This window comes from Schistocerca gregaria, chromosome X, assembly GCF_023897955.1.
Source record: "Schistocerca gregaria isolate iqSchGreg1 chromosome X, iqSchGreg1.2, whole genome shotgun sequence".
Lineage (NCBI taxonomy): Eukaryota > Metazoa > Arthropoda > Insecta > Orthoptera > Acrididae > Schistocerca > Schistocerca gregaria.
This window is the reverse complement of record NC_064931.1, coordinates 78,012,969-78,036,634: the sequence shown is the minus strand read 5'-3', so window position 1 is coordinate 78,036,634 and position 23,666 is coordinate 78,012,969. Positions and strand designations below refer to the sequence as shown.

Below are 23,666 nucleotides of genomic sequence, written 5' to 3'. Positions count from 1 at the left end.
AACCACACGGTCTAGGACATAGCCAGAGCACACCCCCAGTGCCTAAGCTAAGAACATTGCTCGCCCCACCTGTAGTTAACCGCTGAGAGACGGAGATATGCTGCAATCCCAACCCTCCCGCGCTCGTAGCCACGTGCCTCCGCAAATCGATCTGACAAAACCTCCAAGTAGAAAATATAAGAACCAACTCGAACTCTCACATATTCTGTATCTTAATGTACATTGTATTTAGGCATCGAGCATATTTATCACTCTTATGCAAAAAACACTCGCCTTGATGTACCTGGGGTCATGTTGCACAGTCAGCAGACACGCAAACAGCTCCCAATTTCAGTGCACAATATCAAAGTGCTCCTATATAATGCAGTACAAATAACTGTAAACACACTCAGTACTCATAATCTGTCCAAATAACGCATAGCAAAATAACTGAACAGACACGCGCAATCAACTTGTCCCACACTAAGTCACACGCCTGACAGCTCTCAATTCACTCAACGGTCTCTGTTCGACCCCTCAAACATGACTTGATGACAGCCGCATTCACACCTAACACCGGAAAAATTCATATCACCTAGACGCCGAACACGACTATCCAAGCCAGGCCACATGCGTCGTCTGTCACCCTCCTAACTCAGTGTGGTCCTACACACAGGTTAAGGCCGCATTCCATTGCTTGTCGGACCATTTGGACACATCTCAAACTTCACGTCTGTTGTCAGAATAGCCGAGAGCGTGTTCACACACAGTGTCCGCACACATCCAAGCACTCCCCTCCCCTCACAATCTAAAATGATCATCTGACTATGTAAAAAAAATAAAGAGCCTAGACAACCTCTCCGAAATTGTGTAGTGTCCCCTGAAACAGTTAACACTCGCTTTCGTGTTTTCTCAGCTTATGTGTAAATTCAAATTCTTATCCTAACAGGACTTGTTCACGAAAATAATACTATATGCGCTTCTAACCTCCTACCCTTCCAGCTCTCAACATACGCTAATGTTCTCAACCCTCCTATATCCCTGCACAACCTATTAATCATTCTTATTCCTCCTTATCGAATTTACAGGCCTAATCTCCTAAGGCCCCCTTATCGAAGTACGATACTGGTTTTCTTTCTGAGGCTTTATGTGCTTAGTTTTACAGAGATCGCTAAATTACCTCCACAGTCCCCTCAATCTACACACATACCCACACACACACACACATACACACACACACACACACACACACACACACACATGGTCATCCTCTCTACTCCCTCCATAACATAAGCAATAGAAACTTTACAATCCAATATATACAAAGCCTACACAATGTGAGCCACAGTAACTTTACAATACCGACTACATGCCCCAATGCTCTCCATTCCTAAGGAAGCACTGTGAACCTGCTCTTTCTTTCTACACACGTGACACTCAGCGGTAATCAGCCCTTCTACATCAATGGACACAAGTCCCTCTCAGAGCAGTTCCACAAATTCGGCGATCGCTTCCCCTCAACACAAATGCATTACTGTCTCTTCTTCCTTGCCTGCTCGCTTTTTCTACAAACATCTCCAGACTCATAGACTACAAGAACACACTAATTTTTTTCGAAGTACAGCATCCTGTAAACCACTGAGTAACTAGAAACAAAAAGACCAAAAAATGATATTCTCACTCACGAATACCGAAGTCTTTGATGTCGTTATACTTACAATTAAATGTTACGATCACGGTCTCAATTGATTGGCATTCGACAATGAGTTAAGTATCGGAAATACACTCTCTTGGCCGCTGTTACTCTGGAAATATCTCTAACGTCCTTACGACTTCCTCTCTACTCTTTACATAACATTAACAATAGTAACTTTACAATGCTGTATACACAAACGCTACACAATGTAAACCACAGTAACTTTACAATGCAGTATATACACATTTGACACAAAAGAGTGCACTTATCCAGTATATCTCTACAGCATGCGAAAAAAATATCCTATTCCTACAGCGTCTATATACTGCAATGCTCTCCAATCCACGGAAAGCACCGTCAACCTGCCCTTTCTCTCTACAGACGCGACACTCAGAGCTAATCTTCCCTCTTACATCGCTGCCCGAGGCGGCCGAGAGGTTCTAGGTGCTTCTGTCCAGAACCGCGCGACTGCTACGGTCGCAGGTTCGAATCCTGCCTGGGGCATGGATGTGTGTGATGTCCTTAGGTTAGTTAGGTTCAAGTAGTTCTAAGTTCTAGGGGACTGATGACCTCAGATGTTAAGTCCCATAGTGCTCAGAGCCATTTGAACCATTTGAACCTCTTACATCAGTGGACTTACGTCACCCTCAGAACTCTTTTTACAAATTCGGTATCGTCTCCCCTCAGCACAAACGCCTTACTGTCTCTCCTTCCTTGTCTGTTCGCTTTTCTACAAACATCCCCAGACTCATAGACTGCAAGAACACATGTACTTTCTCCATAATATTACACCATTTTAGCTCCACTTCTCAATATCAGGCACTAGGCTATACCCTACCGATCACTAGTTCATCATAATTCCCAAGATACAGACTTCAAAATAATTCTCTACAAACCCCAAACTTTATCAATGTGCAGCATGCTGTAAACCACTGACTAAATAGAAACAAACATATGGAAAATGATATTTCCACTCTCGAACGCTGTTCTCAGTCAGATGACATATTCGAGATCTTCGCTATAATTTACATATCAACCAAGGTCTTCCCAAGGTCTAGAGAACAGACAAGCATGTATCCAACACACCACAATCGATTTTCACTCAGCTAAATAAAGGCAGCAAGTGTGTAGAAGTAGTCAACCGAACAATCTACATCCCATCGAATAACACTCCAACCCAAATCGATCACCTTCTCAAATTCTGACTTAATCACCAAAGCCGCCAAACACCTACTATTACTTCTCTATTCGGTTGTCTAGAGGACAGCAAAGTTAACCCTTACAGATCGCTACACTCCAACAGGTCTCTGCATTCTGACAGCTGCTCCAGTTATTTATTATTATTTATTATCATTTATTATAATTTATTATTTATTATTATTATTTATATCATGCATGTGTGTTCACCACGAGGTCCGGAGTCCAACTGGGTTAGTACACATCGCCACCAGCAGAGGACGTCATTCAAGATGTTTGATTTTGGTGGGAAGTTTGAATTTTGGCGGAAGATCACGCAATTTGTTTACCTAACAAAATGGCTCCACATTCAGCTCCTATCACGACCACCAGAGCACTCTGTTATAATGTCAGTTGATTACGCAATTACCGTAATTCAAGATGGCTCCACCCAGTGTGAAATGTGTCACCTTTCCCGAACCTGCATGCTACAGTAAAATTCCAACTTGACTTTAGTCACACCCTACACATCGTTGAGCTGACCCATTTCCAGATCTTTGCGCATCTGATTTCTGCAATTTAAGTCAGAGAAAGACATATCCATTACCTTCTGCAACCTGTCTAGAAACAGAACGACCTCAGTTACAGCAACATGACCTTGTTTTGACCATTCGCCGGAAATGCGGGCAATGTTGTACATCCCAAACTAGATACAAGTGCAACAGATCCTCAACGTCGTATCATCTTTATTCTCTACCATCAAACAGTGAAAAAGAAATTACCAACTATAAAAGCTCATCCTATTTACAAATCACGAAGGCACCAATGCGATCCACCCCCAGCGCGGACAAATGGAATTCACAATACTCTCCTGGAATAACTCAGTGCGGCCATCCAAGAATCCCTAACAGCTCACCAAGTCTAACACCTGAAAATGCAGCTGCCTATGTGGGCAAGATCATATTAAATATACAGACACTACAGAGACCACTTTAATGTTTGATCACCCATACTCTAAGCGAAAGAGAAGCTACCTCCGACCCTTGATCAAACACTGTTTTCTAACACTCTTTGGCACACTGCCGTACATTTCGTCTTTCTGCCGCGACTTCGAGGTCTGTGTGTGATTCAAAACAGACATTAACATGGACTGATGCATGGCCTCTCACAGGAGACTATAGATTGCACATTGTAAATCATATTCTTATGGTCGATAGCGTAACACTGAATGATTTTAAATACAGGACAGCTACAACACGAGGAAACTAGAAGAGCCTGGTGGCGTTGTGGCGACTTTCCAAACTACCCCCCGAAAGTGATTTATGGCCTCTACGTTTAAACTCAGATGTCACAGTGACCGAATAGTTGATAACTCTGACTTCCATTTCTAGTGATTCCTCATTCTGTACACAAGTACGGGATCACCAGTTTCAGTGTTAGCAACCCCAGCAGATGCAGTCCATCACCCAAAATTTGTTCCCCAACTCAAACAAGCATTGTCACTCAATCATTATGTGGTACCCAATGCACAGATGGGATGGGGAAGACACCGCCAATCTACGATAATATTACCCATCACAGCTGATACCACGAAACATTTTACAGGAAATCCAACACTGGCCAATCATGAGACAGCATGTTTTCCTAATTTCAGTATCATAGCTATATCATAACTCCTCTACTTTGCAAGTATAATTGTGAGCATTGATAGATGACTGCTCTGTATGTCCATTCACAATCAATTCTCGTACATATAAAAACGGTCACAGTATACCAGACAACGCTATACATTTTTCTCAGACCTTGCGCATAGTACTCGATCAATCTCTCTGCGTATGTTGGTCACAGAGCAATCTTGCCATCTTACGTTATACAATTTCGGAGAGGTTGACTGGGCTCTTATTTTTTTACATAGTCAGATGATCGTTTTAGATTGTGAGGGGAGGGCAGCGCTGGGATGTGTGTGGATGGTGTGTGTGAACTCACTCTCGGCTTAGGTACTTGGGGTGTGCTCTAGCCATGTCCTAGACCGTGTGGATTGAACAACAAAATTCGGGTCATAGTTTAGCTAAAATATTTATAGAGGAATATGTCTGACGCGAGTATAAAGGTCCAGGCTGTGACGTGGGCATTCTCGCGCTTGCGGTGCATGAGAGAGGCAAAGCCGACGATTTTGAGTCATGGCAGGTGACTTAGGTTAGTGGCTTTGTTTGCCACTATTTTCTTGTTTTGGTAGACAAACACGAACTGACCATCAGAATTCAGACTTCGCTTATTTGTCTAAACAACATGTGACATAATTTAATGTAGGTTAGTACGCGTTAGTAAACAGCAGTACACATTAGTACATGTTACCCAACGAACATGGGTTGGTAAGGGACGTGGTGGTCGGTAGAGACTTTAACTATTTCATTCCAAGTCCAGGTGGGCGTGGCACTGGCGAAAATTGATTCCAAGTCTAGCTGGATGTGGCAGTTTTCCGCATCAGAGAAGTTAATTAATTGATCAATTTAATTAAGTAGGCATGGTAACTTTGTTACATTCACTTGCGGAGGTACTAAGCTAGGCGTGCGTGATTGCTCACGTGTACGGGCATATGTTTTCGCGATGATCTTGGATTATATCAGTGGAGAATGTGGATTGAATACTGAGAGTCGGATGATCGATTAACTTAGCGAGGGACGTTGTGGCGAACACATGTGCTGGACCACCTGTTGTGATGTGATGGCGGATTCCACTCTCGACCAAACTTTGGCGCCAAACGTGCGACAGGGCGTTCATTGTCACCCACGTGCTGGATCAACCGACCGACTGTTGTGAAGTCGGCGTCGACAGGTTCCAACCTGTCCAACGAACAGCTTTGGCGCCAACTGCTTAGTGGGGGCGGACTCCACTGTCCACGAAAACATGTTTACATCGCTGGACCAGCGTATGCCTGTGAAGCGAGTCGGCACCAGTACGCTGTGACGTGTGTGTCCGATGGACCAGCAGTGTGTGTGGATCACACCTGACGGCCGTCACGTGAGGTGATCACTCGCTTGCCAGTGGCACGTTGACCGGCGCGGGTCGGCTGCGGCCATATGAACTAATTCAGTTGTACTGGGGGCCACGTAGCGACTGGACTGCAATCTCTAAGATGTGTACTACCTCTGTTGGAGAACAAGTGATGACTGTACTCCTTGAAATAAAGAATTAACAGGAGGTGATTTACGTTACTAAAAATGCATTTTATTATTATTTGACGCGATTTTCATAGTTTATGAGTGAAACAATAAGTGACCACGAAAAATTCAAACTTCGTAGGATGAGGTGGACTTAGGTTAGTGCCCATGGCTCAGTCGGTCTTTTTAACCATAGGTGTGACAGATTATCATATTTGAATTTGTGACAAATTTTTTTATTATGAATGTAAGGGAATTGGCTTTCTCGCTGAAAAATCTGCCGTCTTGAATAAATAATAATAAATGATAATAAATGTTAGTAAATAATAGTAAATGATAATAATAATAAACAGTAGCACAGTTTTCCAGACATTATGGCATGTTAATTTGAACATGGCGCGATTTTCTATGTTAGTGGAGGTAGGCCAATAATAATAATGAATAATGATAAATGACAATAAATAATAATAAATGATAATTAATAATAATAAATTATAATTAATAATAATCAATAATAGTGAATAATAATAAACACACAGACAGTTTTGCAATGATTATAATGCTGGAATCTGAATTTAGCACGATTTTCTAGTAGAGGTAGGCCAATAATAATAAATATTAATAAATAATAATAAACGACAAGTAATGACAATAAATAATAATAATAATAATAATAATAAATGATAATGAATAATAATAAATAATAATAGAGATAAGTATGGTTTTGCAGGCATTATACTGTTGGAATTTGAATATGGCACCAACTTCTTCTGGAGGGTTAGGTTAGTGGACATAGCCCAATTGGCCAAATTTCCCGCCATTTTTCTGGAGATTTAGGTTTGTGGACATACTTCAATTGACCCTTTTTCTTGTCAAAATTCACATATCCGCGCCATTTTTTTCTATGTGTTAGGTTAGTGGATGTAGCTCAGTTGACCTATTTTCCCGTTAAAATCCGCCATCTTGGATGACGTCATGCGCTGTTACCAAGACTACACGCCGCCATCATGGATGACGTCATCACCGCCATCTTGAATAAATTTGGCAACAATGGAATATGGGGTGACACACAGGTTGTTTCACTACTCGGGCTACATCTAGGATGTGTAACCAGAGGGAAATTACTGCAACATAGTCGAAACAACCTTGGCAACATGTGGACTGGCGTTATCCTACAACAGAATGATGCTGTCCGTCAGCATTCCTTAGCGTTTAGACTTGATGGCGGAATTGAAATTTTACAAAGTGACTACGTACTTCTGTGCGTTAATTGCGACGCTGTGTTCCAGAAAGTGATTGAGCAGCGGGTCCTTACAGTCAAAGAAAACGGTCATCATGAGTTTTCTGCTGCTGATGTGCACGGGTCTGGAATATTTCAGTGGTGGTGATCCATGTACTTCCATGGTTGGCTCCGACGAAACTCTCTGGCTTAAAATGATGACACAATGTTTCATCTCCAGCAACAATATAGAATAGGATCATCGTGAAGCATCAGTTATGTCAAGATTGTTTTCATCTTCTTTTCCTCCCTCAGGCTGTGTGGAACCCACCTTATGTATATTTTCCGGAACTTAAGAAACACTTTAATGATGGCGTGAGCTGTACCGTGACAGCCGAATCTCTTCCACCATTTGCCATCGCTCATTTCTTATGGTAGCATCAACCCCAGGCAGCAATGAGCGAAGGGGTAATGACATGATGAGCCTCTCGTGGCCAACATCTGTCTTTCAGTGACACTCGACCTTCTCGAAATTCCACGCAAACACCCGCGCACGTGACATCATGTTCGCCATACACGGCGGACATTCTGGCACGAATTTCACTTCCTGGCACTCCTTCCGCAGTCAAAAACGGCACTGCCGCTCGCTGTTTCTCTTTCCCTGTCTCCATAGAGAAGACGGACGCACACACGACTGAGTGACCTCACGCGTCGAGCACGTCTGACAGTCAAATGGCACTAACCTAAATTATCCTAAGGACAAACACACACACCCACTCTCGAGGGAGGGCTCGAACCCCCTCCGGAACCAGCCGCAAAATGGATCCTATGTAGCGCACTCACTTCCGGTCTCACGCCCGCGAGAATGAAATAGTAAACCGCTCGAGACAGGAGGAGGAGAAGATTAGTGTTTAACGTCCCGTCGACAACGAGCTCACTAGAGACGGAGCGCAAGCTCGGGTTAGGGAAGGACGGGGAAGGAAATCGGCCGTGCCCTTTCAATGGAACCATCCCGGCATTTGCCTGAAAGGATTTAGGGAAATCACGGAAAACCTAAATCAGAATGGCCGGAGACGGGATTGAACCGTCGTCCTCCCGAATGCGAGTCCAGTGTGCTAACCACTGTGCCACCTCGCTCGGTCGCTCGAGACATCGAAAGGAAAGTTTGGCAAATGATAGCACACAAGGAGGAGAGTATTTTGCCAATTCGTGACGGCCACTGCGGCCGAGGGGTTCTAGGCCCTTCAGTCCGGAACCGCGCTGCTGCTACGGTCGCAGGTTCGAATCCTGCCTCGAGCATGGCTGTGTTTGATGTCCTTAGGTTAATTAGGTTTAAGTAGTTCTCAGTCTAGGGGTCTGATGACCTCAGATGCTAGGTCCCATAGTGCTTAGAGCCATTTGAACCAATTTTTGGCCAATTCGTAAACACAAGGAACTTTCTTATTTACGGCGATATATCGGTACTTATACTTCCCTTTTTATTTTTTTCACTCCAGTGACTAATTTTTTAAGAGTTATCGACAGTTAGCGAAACAAGATTTTTTCTAGTATCAAAATAAACATGAAATTTCTTCTCTTATGTTACTGCAAACTGACACTACGAGGTTTCTCGTAAGCTCTTGAGCTCTGTCATTGCCGGTTACTTGTTTAATGAGGTACTCTGTTTCAGAATTCTGTCGCAATGAGTGTGTGCAAATTTTGCCGTGTTTGGGCAAAGGAAGAAAAATTAAATCTGCCAACAAGACAGATGTGGCCGTTATACATAAATGGTGATGCTTCTTCGAATAGGAAAAGGTTAACAACTCATACAAAAATAAATTGGCAATTCTGTAGGAATTTTGGTTGAATCCCCGTAACCCATCGTATTTATAGCAGTGAGCGACTGGAATGGAAACTTACCAAAGGATTTTATTCCTTCTCTTGATCTGAGCGGTATTAAAATAATGATCAGCGTTCCTTCAGGCGAAATGATGGGCATATGCCAGATGCTGGTTACTCACTTCTGGCTTGACAAACTGGCAATGTGTGAACGCGAATAAAATATTTGTTAGTGAGAAAAATAAACATTTGATCTGTCGCACAAAACAATAGTCAGTGTAGTGTCAGCAACGGAGGATAATGCGCGCGACAGGAATGCAGAAGCTAGCTATGTGTGCCTTGTGAACTAGACTTCGAAAAACACTGTCATGAAAGTAGATCTGCCTTTGTTAGCAGTACATTTCAACAAATAAAATAGATCTAATCACCACACTCTTTTAAGATATTCCTACTTTCGTAATATGTTGTTGTTGTTGTTGTCGTCTTCAGTCCACAGACTGGTTTGATGCAGCTCTCCATGCTACTCTATCCTGTGCAAGCTTCTTCATCTCCCAGTACGTACTGCAACCTACATCCTTCAGCATCTGTTCAGTGTATTCACCTCTTGGTCACCATCTACGATTTTTACCCTCCACGCTGCCTTCCAATACTAAATTGGTGATCCCTTGATGCCTCAGAATATGCCCTACCAACCGATCCCTTCTTCTAGTCAAGTTGTGCCACAAATTTCTCTTCTCTCCAATTCTATTCAATACCTTCTCATTAGTTATGTGATCTACCCATCTAATCTTCAGCATTCTTCTGTAGCACCACATATCGAAATATTCTATTCTCTTCTTGTCCGAACTATTTATCATCCATGTTTCACTTCCATACATGGCTACACTCCATACAAATACTTTCAGAAACGACTTCCTGACAATTAAATCTATACTCGATGTTAACAAATTTCTCTTCTTCAGAAACGCTTTCCTTGCCATTGCCAGTCTACATTTTATATCCTCTCTACTCCGACCATCATCAGTTATTTTGCTCCCCAAATAGCAAAACTCATTTACTACTTTAAGCGTCTCATTTCCGAATCTAATTCCCGCAGCATCACCTGATGTAATTCGACTTGTTGAAGTTTATCTTATACCCTCCTTTTAAGACCATTCCCAGTCTGTTCAGCTGCTCTTCCAGGTCCTTTGCTGTCTATGACAGAATTACAATGTCATCGGCGAACCTCAAAGTTTTAATTTCTTCTCCATGGATTTTAATTCCTACTCCGAATTTTTATTTTGTTTCCTTTACTGCTTCCTCAACATACAGATTGAATAACGTCGGGGAGAGGTTACAACCCTGTCTCACTCGCTTCCTAACCACTGCTTCCCTTTCGTGTTCCTCGACTCTTCTAACTGCCATCTGGTTTCTTTACAAATTGTAAATAGCCTTTCGCCCCTTGTATCAGAATTTGAAAGAGAGTATTCCAGTCAGCATTGCCAAAAACTTTCTCTAAGTATACGAATGCTAGAAACGTAGGTTTGCCTTTCCTTAATCTATTTTCTAAGATAAGTCGTAGGTTCAGTAATGCCTCTCCTGTTCCAACATGTCCACGCAATCCAAACTGATCTTCCCCGAGGTCGGCTTCTAACAGTTTTTCCATTCGCCTGTAAAGAATTCGTGTTAGTATTTTGCAGCAGTGGCTTATTAAACTGATAGTTGGGTAATTTTCACATCTGTCAGCTTTTACTTTCTTTGGTAATGGAATTATCATATTCTTCATGAAGTCTGAGGATACTTCGCCTGTCTCATACATCTGGCTCACCAGATGGTAGAGTTTTGTCAGGACTGGTTTTCCCAAGGCTGTCAGTAGTTCTAATAGAATGTTGTCTACTCCCGGGGCCTTGTTTCGCCTCAGTTCTTTAAGTGCTCTGTCCAACTCTTCACGCAGTATCATATCTCCCATTTCATCTTCATCTACATCCTCTTCCATTTCCGTAATATTGTCCTCAAGTACATTGCCCTTGTATAGACTCTCTATATACTCCCTCCACCTTTCTGCTTTCCCTTCGTTGCTTAGAACTGGGTTTCCATATGAACTCTTCATATTCGTAAAAGTGGTTCTCTTTACTCCAAAGGTCTCTTTAATTTTCCTGTAGGCAGTATCTATATTACCCCTAGTGAGATAAGCCTCTGAATCCTTATATTTGTCCTGTAGCCATCCCTGCTTAGACATTTTGCACTTCCTATCGACCTCATTTTTGAGACGTTTGTATTCCTTTTTACATGCTTCATTTACTGCATTTTTATATTTTCACCTTTCGTCAATTAAATTCAATATATCTTCTGTTACCCGTGGATTTCTATTAGCCCTCGTCATTTTCCTACTTGATCCACTGCTAACTTCACTATTTCGTCTCTCAAAGTTACCCATCCTTCTTCTACTGTATTTCTTTCCCCCATTCTTGTCAGTCATTCCCTAATACTCTCCCTGAAGCTCTCTACAACCTCTGATTCTTTCAGTTTATGATGGTACCATCTCGTCAAATTCCCACCTTCTAGCAGTTTCTTCAGTTTTAATCTACAGTTCATAACCAATAGATTGTGGTCAGAGTCCACAACTGCCCCTGGAAAAGTCTTACAATTTAAAACTTGGTTCCTAAATCTCTGTCTTACCATTATAGAATCTATCTGACATCTGTCAGTATCTCCAGGCTTCTTCCATGTATACAACCGTCTTTTATGATTTTTAAACCAAGTATTAGCTATGATTTAGTTATGCTCTGTGCTCTGTTTACCTATTACGTTTCCTTCTTTCCCTTTTCCTACTATGGAATTACAGTCACCCATGACTATTAAAATTTCGTCTCCCTTCACTATCTAAATAATTTCTTTTATCTCATCATACATTTCATCAATCTCTTCGTCATCTGCAGAGCTAGTTGGCATATAAACTTGTACTACTGTGGTAGGCATGGGCTTCGTATCTATCTTGGCCACAATAATGCGTTCACTGTGCTGTTTGTCCTCCCCCCATGAACCATGGACCTTGCCGTCGGTGGGGAGGCTTGCGTGCCTCAGTGATAGACTTAGCCGTACCGTAGGTGCAACCACAACGGAGGGGTATCTGTTGAGAGGCCAGGCAAACGTGTGGTTCCTGAAGAGGGGCAGTAGCCTTTTCAGTAGTTGCAGGGGACACAGTCTGGATGATTTACTAATCTGGCCTTGTAAAACTAACCAAACCAGCCTTGCTGTGCTGGTACTGCAAACGGCTGAAAGCAAGTGGAAACTACGGCCGTAATTTTTCCCGAGGGCACGCAGCTTTACTGTATGGTTAAATGATGATGGCGTCCTCTTGGGTAAAATATTCCGGAGGTAAAATAGTCCCCCATTCGGATCTCCGGGCGGGGACTACTCAGAAGGACGTCGTTATCAGGAGAAAGAAGCCTGGCGTTCTACGGATCGGAGCGTGGAATGTCAGATCCCTTAATCGGGCAGGTAGGTTAGAAAATTTAAAAATGGAAATGGATGGGTTAAAGGTAGATATAGTGGGAATTAGTGAAGTTCGGTGGCAGGAGGAAGAAGACTTTTGGTCAGGTGAATACAGGGTTATAAATACAAAATCAAATAGGGGTAATGCAGGAGTAGGTTTAATAATGGATAAAAAAATAGGAGTGCGGGTAAGCTACTATAAACAGCATAGTGAATGCATTATTGTGGCCAAGATAGACACGAAGCCCACGCCTACCACAGTAGTACAAGTTTATATGCCAACTAGCTCTGCAGATGACGAAGAAATTGAAGAAATGTATGATGAAATAAAAGAAATTATTCAGGTAGTGAAGGGAGACGAAAATTTAATAGTCGTGGGTGACTGGAATTCCATAGTAGGAAAAGGGAGAGAAGGAAACGTAGTAGGAAAATATGGATTGGGGGGAAGAAATGAAAGAAGAACCCGCCTGGTAGAATTTTGCACAGAGCACAACTTAATCATAGCTAATACTTGGTTCAAGAATCATACAAGAAGGTTGTATACATGGAAGAAGCCTAGACATACTAGAAGGTATCAGATAGATTATATAATGGTAAGACAGAGATTTAGGAACAAGGTTTTAAATTGTAAGACATTTCCAGGGGCAGATGTGGACTCTGACCACAATCTATTGGTTATGAACTGTAGATTAAAACTGAAGAAACTGCTAGAAGGTGGGAATTTAAGGAGATGGGACCTGGATAAACTGACTAAACCAGACGTTGTACAGAGTTTCGAGGAGAGCATAAGGGAACAATTGACAGGAATGGGGGAAAAAATACAGTAGAAAAAGATTGGGTAGCTTTGAGGGATGAAGTAGAGAAGGCAGCAGAGGATAAAGTAGGTAAAAAGACGAGGGCTGCTAGAAATCCTTGGGTAACAGAAGAGATAATGAATTTAATTTATGAAACGAGAAAATGCAAAAATGCAGTAAATGAAGCAGGCAAAAAAGAATACAGACGTCTCAAAAATGAGATCGACAGGAAGTGCAAAATGGATAAGAAGGGATGGCTAGAAGACAAATGTAAGGATGTAGAGGCTTATCTCACTAGGGGTAAGATAGATACTGCCTACAGGAAAATTAAAGAGACCTTTGGAGTAAAGAGAACCACTTGTATGAATATGAAGACCTCAGATGGAAACCCAGTTCTAAGCAAAGAAGGGAAAGCAGAAAGGTGGAAGGAGTATATAGAGAGTCTATACAAGGCCAATGTACTTGAGGACAATATTATGGAAATGGAAGAGGATGTAGATGAATATGAAATGGGAGATATGATACTGCGTAAAGAGTTTGACAGAGCACTGAAAGAACTGAGGCGAAACAAGGCCCCGGGAGTAGACAACATTCTATTAGAAATACTGATAGCCTTGGGAAAGCTAGTCCTGACAAAACTCTACCATCTGGTGAGCAAGATATATGAGACAGGGGAATTACCCTCAGACTTCAAGAAGAATATAAAAATTGCATTGCCAAAGAAAGCAGAAGCTGACAGATGTGGAAATTACCGAACTATCTTTTTAATAAACCACTGCTGCATGAAAATCAACAAAAGCAAAACGAGGATATGGAATGTAGTCGAATTAAGTCGGGTGATGCTGAGGGAATTAGATTAGGAAATGAGACACTTAAAGTAGTGAAGGAGTTTTGCTATTTGGGGAGCAAAATAACTGATGATGGTCGGAGTAGAGAGGATATAAAATGTAGACTGGCAATGGCAAGGAAAGCGTTTCTGAAGAAGAGAAATTTGTTAACATCGAGTATAGATTTAAGTGTCAGGAAGTCGTTTCTGAAAGTATTTGTATGGAGTGTAGCCATGTATGGAAGTGAAACATGGACGATAAATAGTTTGGACAAGAAGAGAATAGAAGCTTTTGAAATGTGGTGCTACAGAAGAATGCTGAAGATTAGATGGGTAGATCACATAACTAACGAGGAGGTATTGAATAGAATTGGAGAGAAGAGAAATTTGTGGCACAACTTGACTAGGAGAAGTGATCGGTTGGTAGGACATGTTCTGAGGCATCAAGGGATCACCAATTTAGTATTGGAAGGCAGCGTGGAGGGTAAAAAGCGTAGAGGGAGTCCAAGAGATGAGTACACTAAGCAGATTCAGAAGGATGTAGGTTGAGTAGTTACTGGGAGATGAAGAAGCTTGCACAGGGTAGAGTAGCACGGAGAGCTGTATCAAACCAGTCTCAGGACTCATGACCACTACAACAACAACAACATGCTGTTTGTAGTAAATTACCCGCATTCCTATTTTCCTATTCATTATTAAACCTACTCCTACATTACCCCTATTTGATTTTGTATTTATAACCCCGTATTCACCTGACCAAAAGTCTTGTACCTCCTGCCACCGAACTTCACTAATTCCCACTATATCTACCTTTAACCTATCCATTTGGGGTCACATCTTGGCTTACGATCCAGCATATATATAAATTTATTACTTGACATATGGTGAGCATCCACGTTAAACAATCTATTCCATTCGTCTTATCACTCTCCACGAAAAAATTACTATTTCCCTGGTTCCCAGTACTTCCATACCAACTCTTTCTTGTGTTCCTCATACCGTTACAGCCGACCGGAGTGTCCGAGCGGTCCTAGGTGCTTCAGTCTGGAACCGCGCGACCGCTACGGTCGCAGGTTCAAATCCTGCTCCGGGCATGGATTTGTGTGATGTCCTTAGGTTAGTTAGGTTTAAGTAGTTCTAATTCTATGGGACTGATGATCTCAGATGTTAAGTCCCATAATGCTCAGAGCCATTTGAACCATTTTCAGCCATACCGTTACATCCTCATCACCATGTACAAGAATTTTCCTGCTCCAAGAACACACTTTATTCAACACGTAAACGCCACAACAGATATTCGGATTTAGGTTATGTCATGTTCGATGAGCCTGCTATCATTGGCGATGGTGTGGCGCGACGAATGGCGAAATTCTGTATGACCGTCTGAAGTGTCGGAACATCAATGCTGTCGATGACCTCCTGAGAGGCTGTTTTCAGCTCAGAAATGGTTTTGTGGTTATTGCTATACACGTTGTCTTTAATATAGCCCAACACAAATGAGTCGCATATGTTCAGAACAGAAGAATATGGCAGCCAACTTAAGGCCCATGCCAGTAGTCTCTGGGTAACACAGAGCCTGTTCCCAGAGTGCTCCTCCAGGACATCAAACACTCTCCTGTGGTACGCATTTCTCCTCCTTGCACGAGGCATTTCAACAACGTTTCACCAGGCAGCGCCGGTCTACTGCTGTTTGTTTATGAGAAATCGGTTAAAAGCTTTCCTCATACCAGCACATGTCGCAACCGGCGCCAACCTTGTGTGAATGCTCTGAAAAGCTAATCATTTCCATATCACAGCATCTTCTTCCTGTCGGTTAAATTTCGCGTTTGTAGTACGTCATCTTCGTGGTGTAGCAATTGTAATGGCCAGTAGTGTATGTATGCGTAATGTTGCAAAGCGATATGAACTGATACGAACATGTAAGGACGGTAATGAGGAAGGCAAATAATAGACTTCGGTTAATTCTGGAGAAGTGTAGATCATCTATGATGGAGGTCGCGTACAGAACATATGTGCGACACATTCTAGAGTACTAGACGAATGCTTGGGATCCCCATCAGGACAGATGTGGGGAATCTATTGAAGCAATTCATAGATGTGCTGCTACATACGGTACGTTACCGCTATGTTCGATCAACACGGAAGATTATAGAGATGCTTTGGGAACGCAAATGGGAATCCATGGATGTAAGAAGACGTTCTTTTTGCCAAAAACAGTTGAGAAATTTTAGGGAACTGGCATTTGTAACAGCATGCAGAATGATTCTACTGCAACCTACGTATATTTTGATAAGCATTCCGGTCAGCAGATTCGCAATGCTTTTCAGCCAGCAAGCATTAGAAGTGAAGAGTAGTCAGAAGAAACGGCCAACTATACTAGGGTGGCACTGCTGCCGTATGCTGTTGTGTCCTTCAAGACTGGCAGGCTCTGTAAGAAACACCCAAAAAAATGTGTCCTTTGTCCTTCAGCGCGAGTGCAAAGATGCTGGCTTCCGTAGAAGACGACTTAAGGTTTGCGAAGAAGGAATATACGAGATCCCGTGTCAGTGTCAAAAATCATATGTTGGCCTGATGTGTTGCACTGTTAAAGACAGATGCGATGGACACATGTGACTTACAATAGTAGGTCAGCCAGAAAAATCTGCTGTTGCTGGACAAAAAATAGTTCAAATGGCTCTGAGCACTATGGGACTTAACATCTATGGACATCAGCCCCTATAACTGAGAAATACTTAATCCCAACTAACCTAAGGTCATCACAAAACTCCCACGAGTTGCGGACGTTGCTGGACACTGTTTCGATTTAGGACAAAGCATGAAGTAAAGGGAGATCAAAATCCTCTCGTGTTCCTGTACGCACTGGGACGCCATCATTAAAGAAGTAGTGGACGTAATCACATTTAAGGACTTAATTAACAGAGGGACGTACTTTCATCTCAGAAAAATATGGAAATCAGCAATGGCGGCACTAAGAAATTGTCGGGCGCAGACGAAAGAATTCAGCGAAATAATGCCATTAGAGAATCAAAATCAGAACACCTAAGTAAGGCACACCACCTTGCCCGCACGCATTCGCTGGGGCCCGTGGCTTGGGAAATTGGAAACTTGTGGTAAGTTCCTATGGGAACAAACTGCTAAAATCATCGGTCCCTAGGCTTACACACTACTTAATCTAACTTGCGCTAACGACACCACACACAGCCATGCCCGAGGGAGGACTCGAACTGTGGTAAGGCGCCTAATACCGCACGGCTACCGTGCGCGGCCTGTGGCTTGGGACCGAACTTTACTCTGCCGCACATGCATTCGTTGCTTCCTTCTCTGACTGCGGTCTCTGGATGTCAGCGTCCCCTGTGATGACGTTATAAATTCATATCTTGACGCTAGTGTTTTCCTAGCAAATTGGTGTCTAAATTGGCGAGCTGCAACTGCTAACTACGGCCGCACATTAAGATAGCGAGCAACTGCCTCGTAGAAATACTGTGCAGTTTGGACAATATGATCCGACGCTGCACCTGACAATCTATCAAGCAATTACTGTGTTGTTCTAGTTAAAAATGTTCAAATGTGTGTGAATTCCTAAGGGAACAAACTGCTGAGGTCATTAGTCACTAGACTTACACAGTACCTTAAACTAACTAACGCTATGGACAACACACACACCCATGCACGAGGGAGGACTCGAACCTCCGGCGGAAGGGGACGCGCAATTCGTGACGTTGCGTCTCTAACCATGCGGCCATTCCCCGCGGCTGTTCTAGTTATAGGGGATTCTCGTCCTCCATAAATATTTAGTAAATAATAGAAAAACATGGCTATGAATTACTGCGTAATACAGATATAAATCCACGAAGATCTCGTCAGAATCTTCAGAGCAAGTCCAGAACTCAGACAGTGATATAATTCCCAACTCTTAAAGATGTGATGTAACGTGAATGTGACAGAGGAAAGGAATGTCTGTCATGAGGTAAGTCCGGCTTATATGCTTTGCCAGGCGACAGCCACTACCCAACAAGTGGAACAGCTGGATGGTAAATGATCATACAATGTAGGCTTTCACAGCTGCTATTGTCTTCACTTAAAACTTCCGGACTGATAGGCCGTGGTCGATGTATAAAATTCTGCACTGACGATACGTCTCCTACTGCGGGAGACATCCTCCCAGGTAAAGTGGCGAACTGCAAAGAGAACTCGAGGAAGCGCTGATTATATGGGCTGTGCAGAAGGCGCCACTGTCAATCACGTGGCGTCGGCTATGAGTCTGTCTCTGGTAATGCCAACATTCTCGATTGAAAGTAATCGATCGTCACGTTTCCGGTGCAACGCTGACATCCAAATTTTATCCAGTTTAACACCTTCCTCTTTCCTGTTAAGATTATTACGGTGTTATTAATCTCGATGACCTTTCTATACATGCGCGCATAATAATGCAATCTTTCAGATATGGTACTCGTCTCGCTGAACTTTATTTCATGATTACCTTCCTCGTAAACAAGTTCTGCTACGTCCGATTTATCCGTGTGACCCAGGCGGCAATTCCTCCTGTATTCAAAAGGCGGGTGTTCACACTTCTCTTTGTGGTAACGATTTAAACCTGTCCACAACTACAAGGAATTTTATATATCCCTGGTGTAGCCAAAGGATGTCGTGCATCTTTTGCCGATCTTAAATGTACTCTTATTTTCTGGTGGGTCTGAAAATAGTTTCCACCCTATACTTGCTTAACACTTTCCCAATGCAGTCTGTGACCTTACTAATGAACTGAAGGAAAACCTTGCCGTTGAGCGGCTGTTGTTCGTCGTTGCTCCTGATTCTGTGCCTAGAGCGAAGTGCTCGATCTATCTCCTTACCAGAATAGTCATTCTTCACGAAAGTCGACCGTAGATGTTCAATCTCATCTTTTAAATAAACAGGTTCACAAATTTGGTACGCCTTGTCTGCCAAGGTTTTTATTACACTTCTCTTTTGTCTAGGGTTATGGTTTGAATCTTTATGGAAATAACGATCAGTATGTGTGGCCTTTCCATACACCTTATGGCCCAACGTTCCGTTCCGTCGTTTAATTACAGACACAGCCAGAAAATTAAATTGCCCATCAGTCTCCGTCTCTATAGTAATATGTATTTTGGGATTAATGCTGTTTAGATGCATCAGGAAGACATCCAACTCCCCTGTTCCATGTGTCCGTACTACGAACGTGTCATCGACACAGCGATACCATCTGGCTGGTCTCTTACTGGCAGTCGCCAACGCCCGTTGTTCAAACGTCTCCACAAACAAGTTAGCCACAGCAGGACTAAGAGAACTGCCCGTAGCCACCCCGTCAATCTGTTCATAAAAGTCACTATTGTATTGAAAGTAGGTTGTGGCGAGGCAGATAAAAACATTATTGTTCTTACTGCAGATACGGATAATGTCACAGTCATATTGAAGAGTGAGGACTAACATGGAAAGATCAATAATATTTGGTTCCCCGTCAATTACAAAAAAACTTCGAAAGGATTGACTGATGAAAGCTTCTTTGTAAAACGGAAGCGTATCCACCTAGACTTTATGGATTATCCAAAGTGCATTAACCTGAGGCTCCGTTGAGGTCAATTGCCAGTACTATAGGCGGCCAGCCCACGAGTTGGCTAGACACCTTGCTTCATTGCTACAACCTTATGTTGGTAGTACTGGCAGTCATATTAAAAATTCAAATCATTTCATTCACAAGTTAAAGGAAATGAAGGTGGCCCCGGATGATATCCTCGTCAGTTTTGATATTGTGTCGCTATTTACCACGATTCCGGTAAGCGAAGCTGTTTCATGCATAGCGGATATTTTTCCTACAGATATTGTGGCATTATTCCGACACTGCCTCACCATAGCCTACTTTCAATACAATAGTGACTTTTATGAACAGATCGACGGGGTGGCTACGGGCAGTTCTCTTAGTCCTGCTGTGGCTAACTTGTTTCTGGAGACGTTTGAACAACGGGAGTTACAGACTGCCAGTAAGAGACGAGCCATATGGTATCGCTATGTCGATGACACGTTCGTAGTACGGACACACGGAACAGGGGAGTTGGATGTCTTCCTGATGCAACTAAACAGCATTAATCCGAAAATACAATTTATTATGGAGATAGAGAGTAATGGGCAATTGAATTTTCTGTCTGTGTCTGTGATTGAACGACGAAACGGAACGTTGGGCAGTAAGGTGTATAGAAAGGCTACACATACTGATCGTTATTTCCATAAAGATTCAACCCATCACCCTAGACAAAAGAGAGGTGTAATAAAAACCTTGGCAGACAGGGCGTACCAAATTTGTAAACCTGTTTATTTAAAAGATGAAATTGAACATCTACGGTCGACTTTCGTGAAGAATGACTATTCTGGTAAGGAGATAGATCGAGCACTTCGCTCTAGGCACAGACTCAGGAGCAACGACGAACAACAGCCGCCCAACGGCAAGGTATTCCTTCCGTTCATTTGTAAGGTCAGAGATTGCATTGGGAAAATGTTAAGCAGGTATAGGGTGGAAACTATTTTCAGACCCACCAGCAAAATAAAAGAACATTTAAGATCGGCAAAAGATGCACGACATCCTTTGGCTACACCAGGGGTATATAAAATTCCTTGTAGTTGTGGACAGGTTTATACCGGTACCACAAAGAGAAGCGTGAATACCCGTCTGGTTGAACACAGGAGAAATTGTCGCCTAGGTCACACGGATAAATCGGCCGTAGCAGAACTTGTTTACGAGGAAGGTAATCATGAAACAAAATTCAGCGAGACGAGCACCATACCTGAAAGATTGCATTATTATGCTCGCATGTATAGAGAGGCTATCGAGATTGATAAACACCGTAATAATCTTAACAGGAAAGAGGAAGGTGTTGAACAGGATAAAATTTGGATGTCTGCGTTGCACTGGAAACGTGACGATCGATTACTTTCAATCGAGAATGTTGGCATTACCAGAGACAGACTCATAGCCGACGCCACGTGTTTGACAGTGGCGCATTCTGCATGGCCTGTACAGGGTATTACAAAAAGATACGGCCAAACTTTCAGGAAACATTCCTCACACACAAAGAAAGAAAATATGTTATGTGGATATGTGTCCGGAAACGCTTATTTTCCATGTTAGAGATCATTTTATTACTTCTCTTCAAATCACATTAATCATGGAATGGAAACACACAACAACAGAACGTACCAGCGTGACTTCAAACACTTTGTTACAAAAAATGTTCAAAATGTCCTCCGTTAGCGAGGATACATGCATCCACCCTCTGTAGCATGGAATCCCTGATGCACTGATGCAGCCCTGCAGAATAGCGTATTGTATCACAGCCGTTCACAATACGAGCACGAAGAGTCTCTACAATTGGTACCGGGGTTGCGTAGAGAAGAGCTTTCAAATGCCCCCATAAATGAAACTCAAGAGGGTTGAGGTCAGGAGAGCGTGGAGGCCATGGACTTGGGCCGCCTCTATTAATACATCGGCACAGAATCTGTTGTTGAGAAGCGTACGAACACTCGACTGAAATGTGCAGGAGCTCCATTTTGCATGAACCACATGTTGTGTCGTACTTGTAATGTCACATGTTCTAGCAGCACAGGAAGAGCATCCCGTATGAAATCATGATAACTTGCTCCACTGAGCGTAGGTGGAAGAACATGGGCCCAATCAAGACATCACCAACAATGCCTGCCCAAATGTTCTCAGAAAATCTGTGTTGATGACGTGATTGCACAACTGCGTGCGGATTCTCGTCAGCCCACACATGTTGATTGTGAAAATTTACAATTTGATCACGTTGGAATGAAGCCTCATCCGTAAATAGAACATTTGCACAGGAATGAGGATTGTCACATTGTTGGATGAACCATTCGCAGAAGTGTACCCGCGGAGGCCAATCAGCTGCTGATAGTGCCTGCACACGCTGTACATGGTACGGAAACAACTGGTTCTCCCGCAGTACTCTCCATACAGTGACGTGGTCAACGTTGCCTTGTTCAGCAGCAACTTCTCTGACGCTGACAGGGTTATCGCCAATTGCATGAAGAATTGCCTCGTCCATTGTAGGTGTCATCGTAGTTCTAGGTCCTCCCCAGTCGCGAGTCATGGGCTGGAATGTTCCGTGCTTCGTAAGACGCCGATCAATTGTTTCGAACGTCTTCCTGTCGGGACACATTCGTTCTGGAAATCTGACTCGATACAAACGTACCGCGCCACGGCTATTGGCCCGCGCTAATCCATACACCAAACGGGCATCTGCCAACTCCGCATTTGTAAACATTGCACTGACTGCAAAACCACGTTCGTGATGAACACTAACCTGTTGATGCTACGTACTGATGTGCTTGATGCTAGTACTGTAGGGCAATGAGTCGCATGTCAACACAAGCACAGAAGTCAATATTACCTTCCTCCAATTCGGCCAACTGGCGGTGATTCGAGGAAGTACAGCACATACTAACGAAACTAAAATGAACCCTAACATAGAAATTAAACGTTTCTGGACACATGACCACATAACATCTCTTCTTTATTTGTGTGTGAGGCATGTTTCCTGAAAGTTTGGCCGTACCTTTTTGTAACACCCTGTATAATCAGCGCTTCGTCGAGTTGTCTTTGCAGTTCGCCACTTTACCTGGAAGGATGTCTCCCGCAGTCGGATTCGAAACGTCAGGGGAGAATTTTATACATCGATCACGACCTATCAGCCGGAAAGTTTTAAGCGAAGGTGAATGATAAACTTTTCCCTTGTCAAAGGAGTCAGCTCAGGTCATGAAAATCTCCAGAGTCCGACTACGACGCTATGTTACCCCAGGCACCGCCTCATTAGAACAGTGAACTTTATGTACTAATACAGAGTTTCTTTTGTTCAGATATTCCAAAACGGATTTAACTGATAAATAACTACCATTCGTAGGTGATGCGTCATGTTGCCCTACTGGAACTCGAAGCCTGGCTACTCTGTGAACGCAGGTGACGGTGCAGGCCGGCGGCGTTTCGGTGACGGGGCGGCTGTCGCTGTCTGGACTGCGGACGACGGACGCGGGGGTGTACGAGTGCGTGGCCAGCAACGCGGTGGGGGAGGCGCGCCACGCCGCCCCTCTGCACGTGCTGGGCCCGCCCCACGTGAGGCCCATGCGCGACGCGAGGCTGGTCGCCAGGGAGGACGCCACCTTCCACTGCCGCGTCACCGGCTACCCCATCAGCGAGGTCCACTGGGAGAGGGAAGGTAAGCTGTCTGCTGGTCACAGCTGACCCTATGGAGCGAGCGAAGAATGACTCCTTACATGCCTCTGTGCATTTTTTAATTACACGTCTGAGCTTGACCCTTAACATAGACAAATGTAATGTATTGCGAATACATAGAAAGAAGGATCCTTTATTGTACGATTATATGATGATGAACAAACACTGGTAGCAGTTACTTCTGTAAAATAACTGGGAGTATGCATGCGGAAAGATTTGAAGTGGAATGATCATATAAAATTAATTGTTGGTAAGGCGGGTACT

The 23,666-nt window shown here is 43.2% G+C and overlaps 1 protein-coding gene across 1 annotated transcript in view; it reads left to right on the top strand.

Moving 5' to 3' along the window:
• The window catches only part of LOC126297912 (Down syndrome cell adhesion molecule-like protein Dscam2), a 72,651-nt gene extending 49,240 nt beyond the window's left edge, over nt 1-23,411 (top strand). Inside the window, exon 6 of the mRNA XM_049989220.1 lies at nt 23,130-23,411. Within this exon, the coding sequence (XP_049845177.1) occupies nt 23,130-23,411 (282 nt within the window). The remainder of the gene's footprint in view (nt 1-23,129) is intronic.
• The last annotated feature ends 255 nt before the right edge of the window (nt 23,412-23,666 follow it).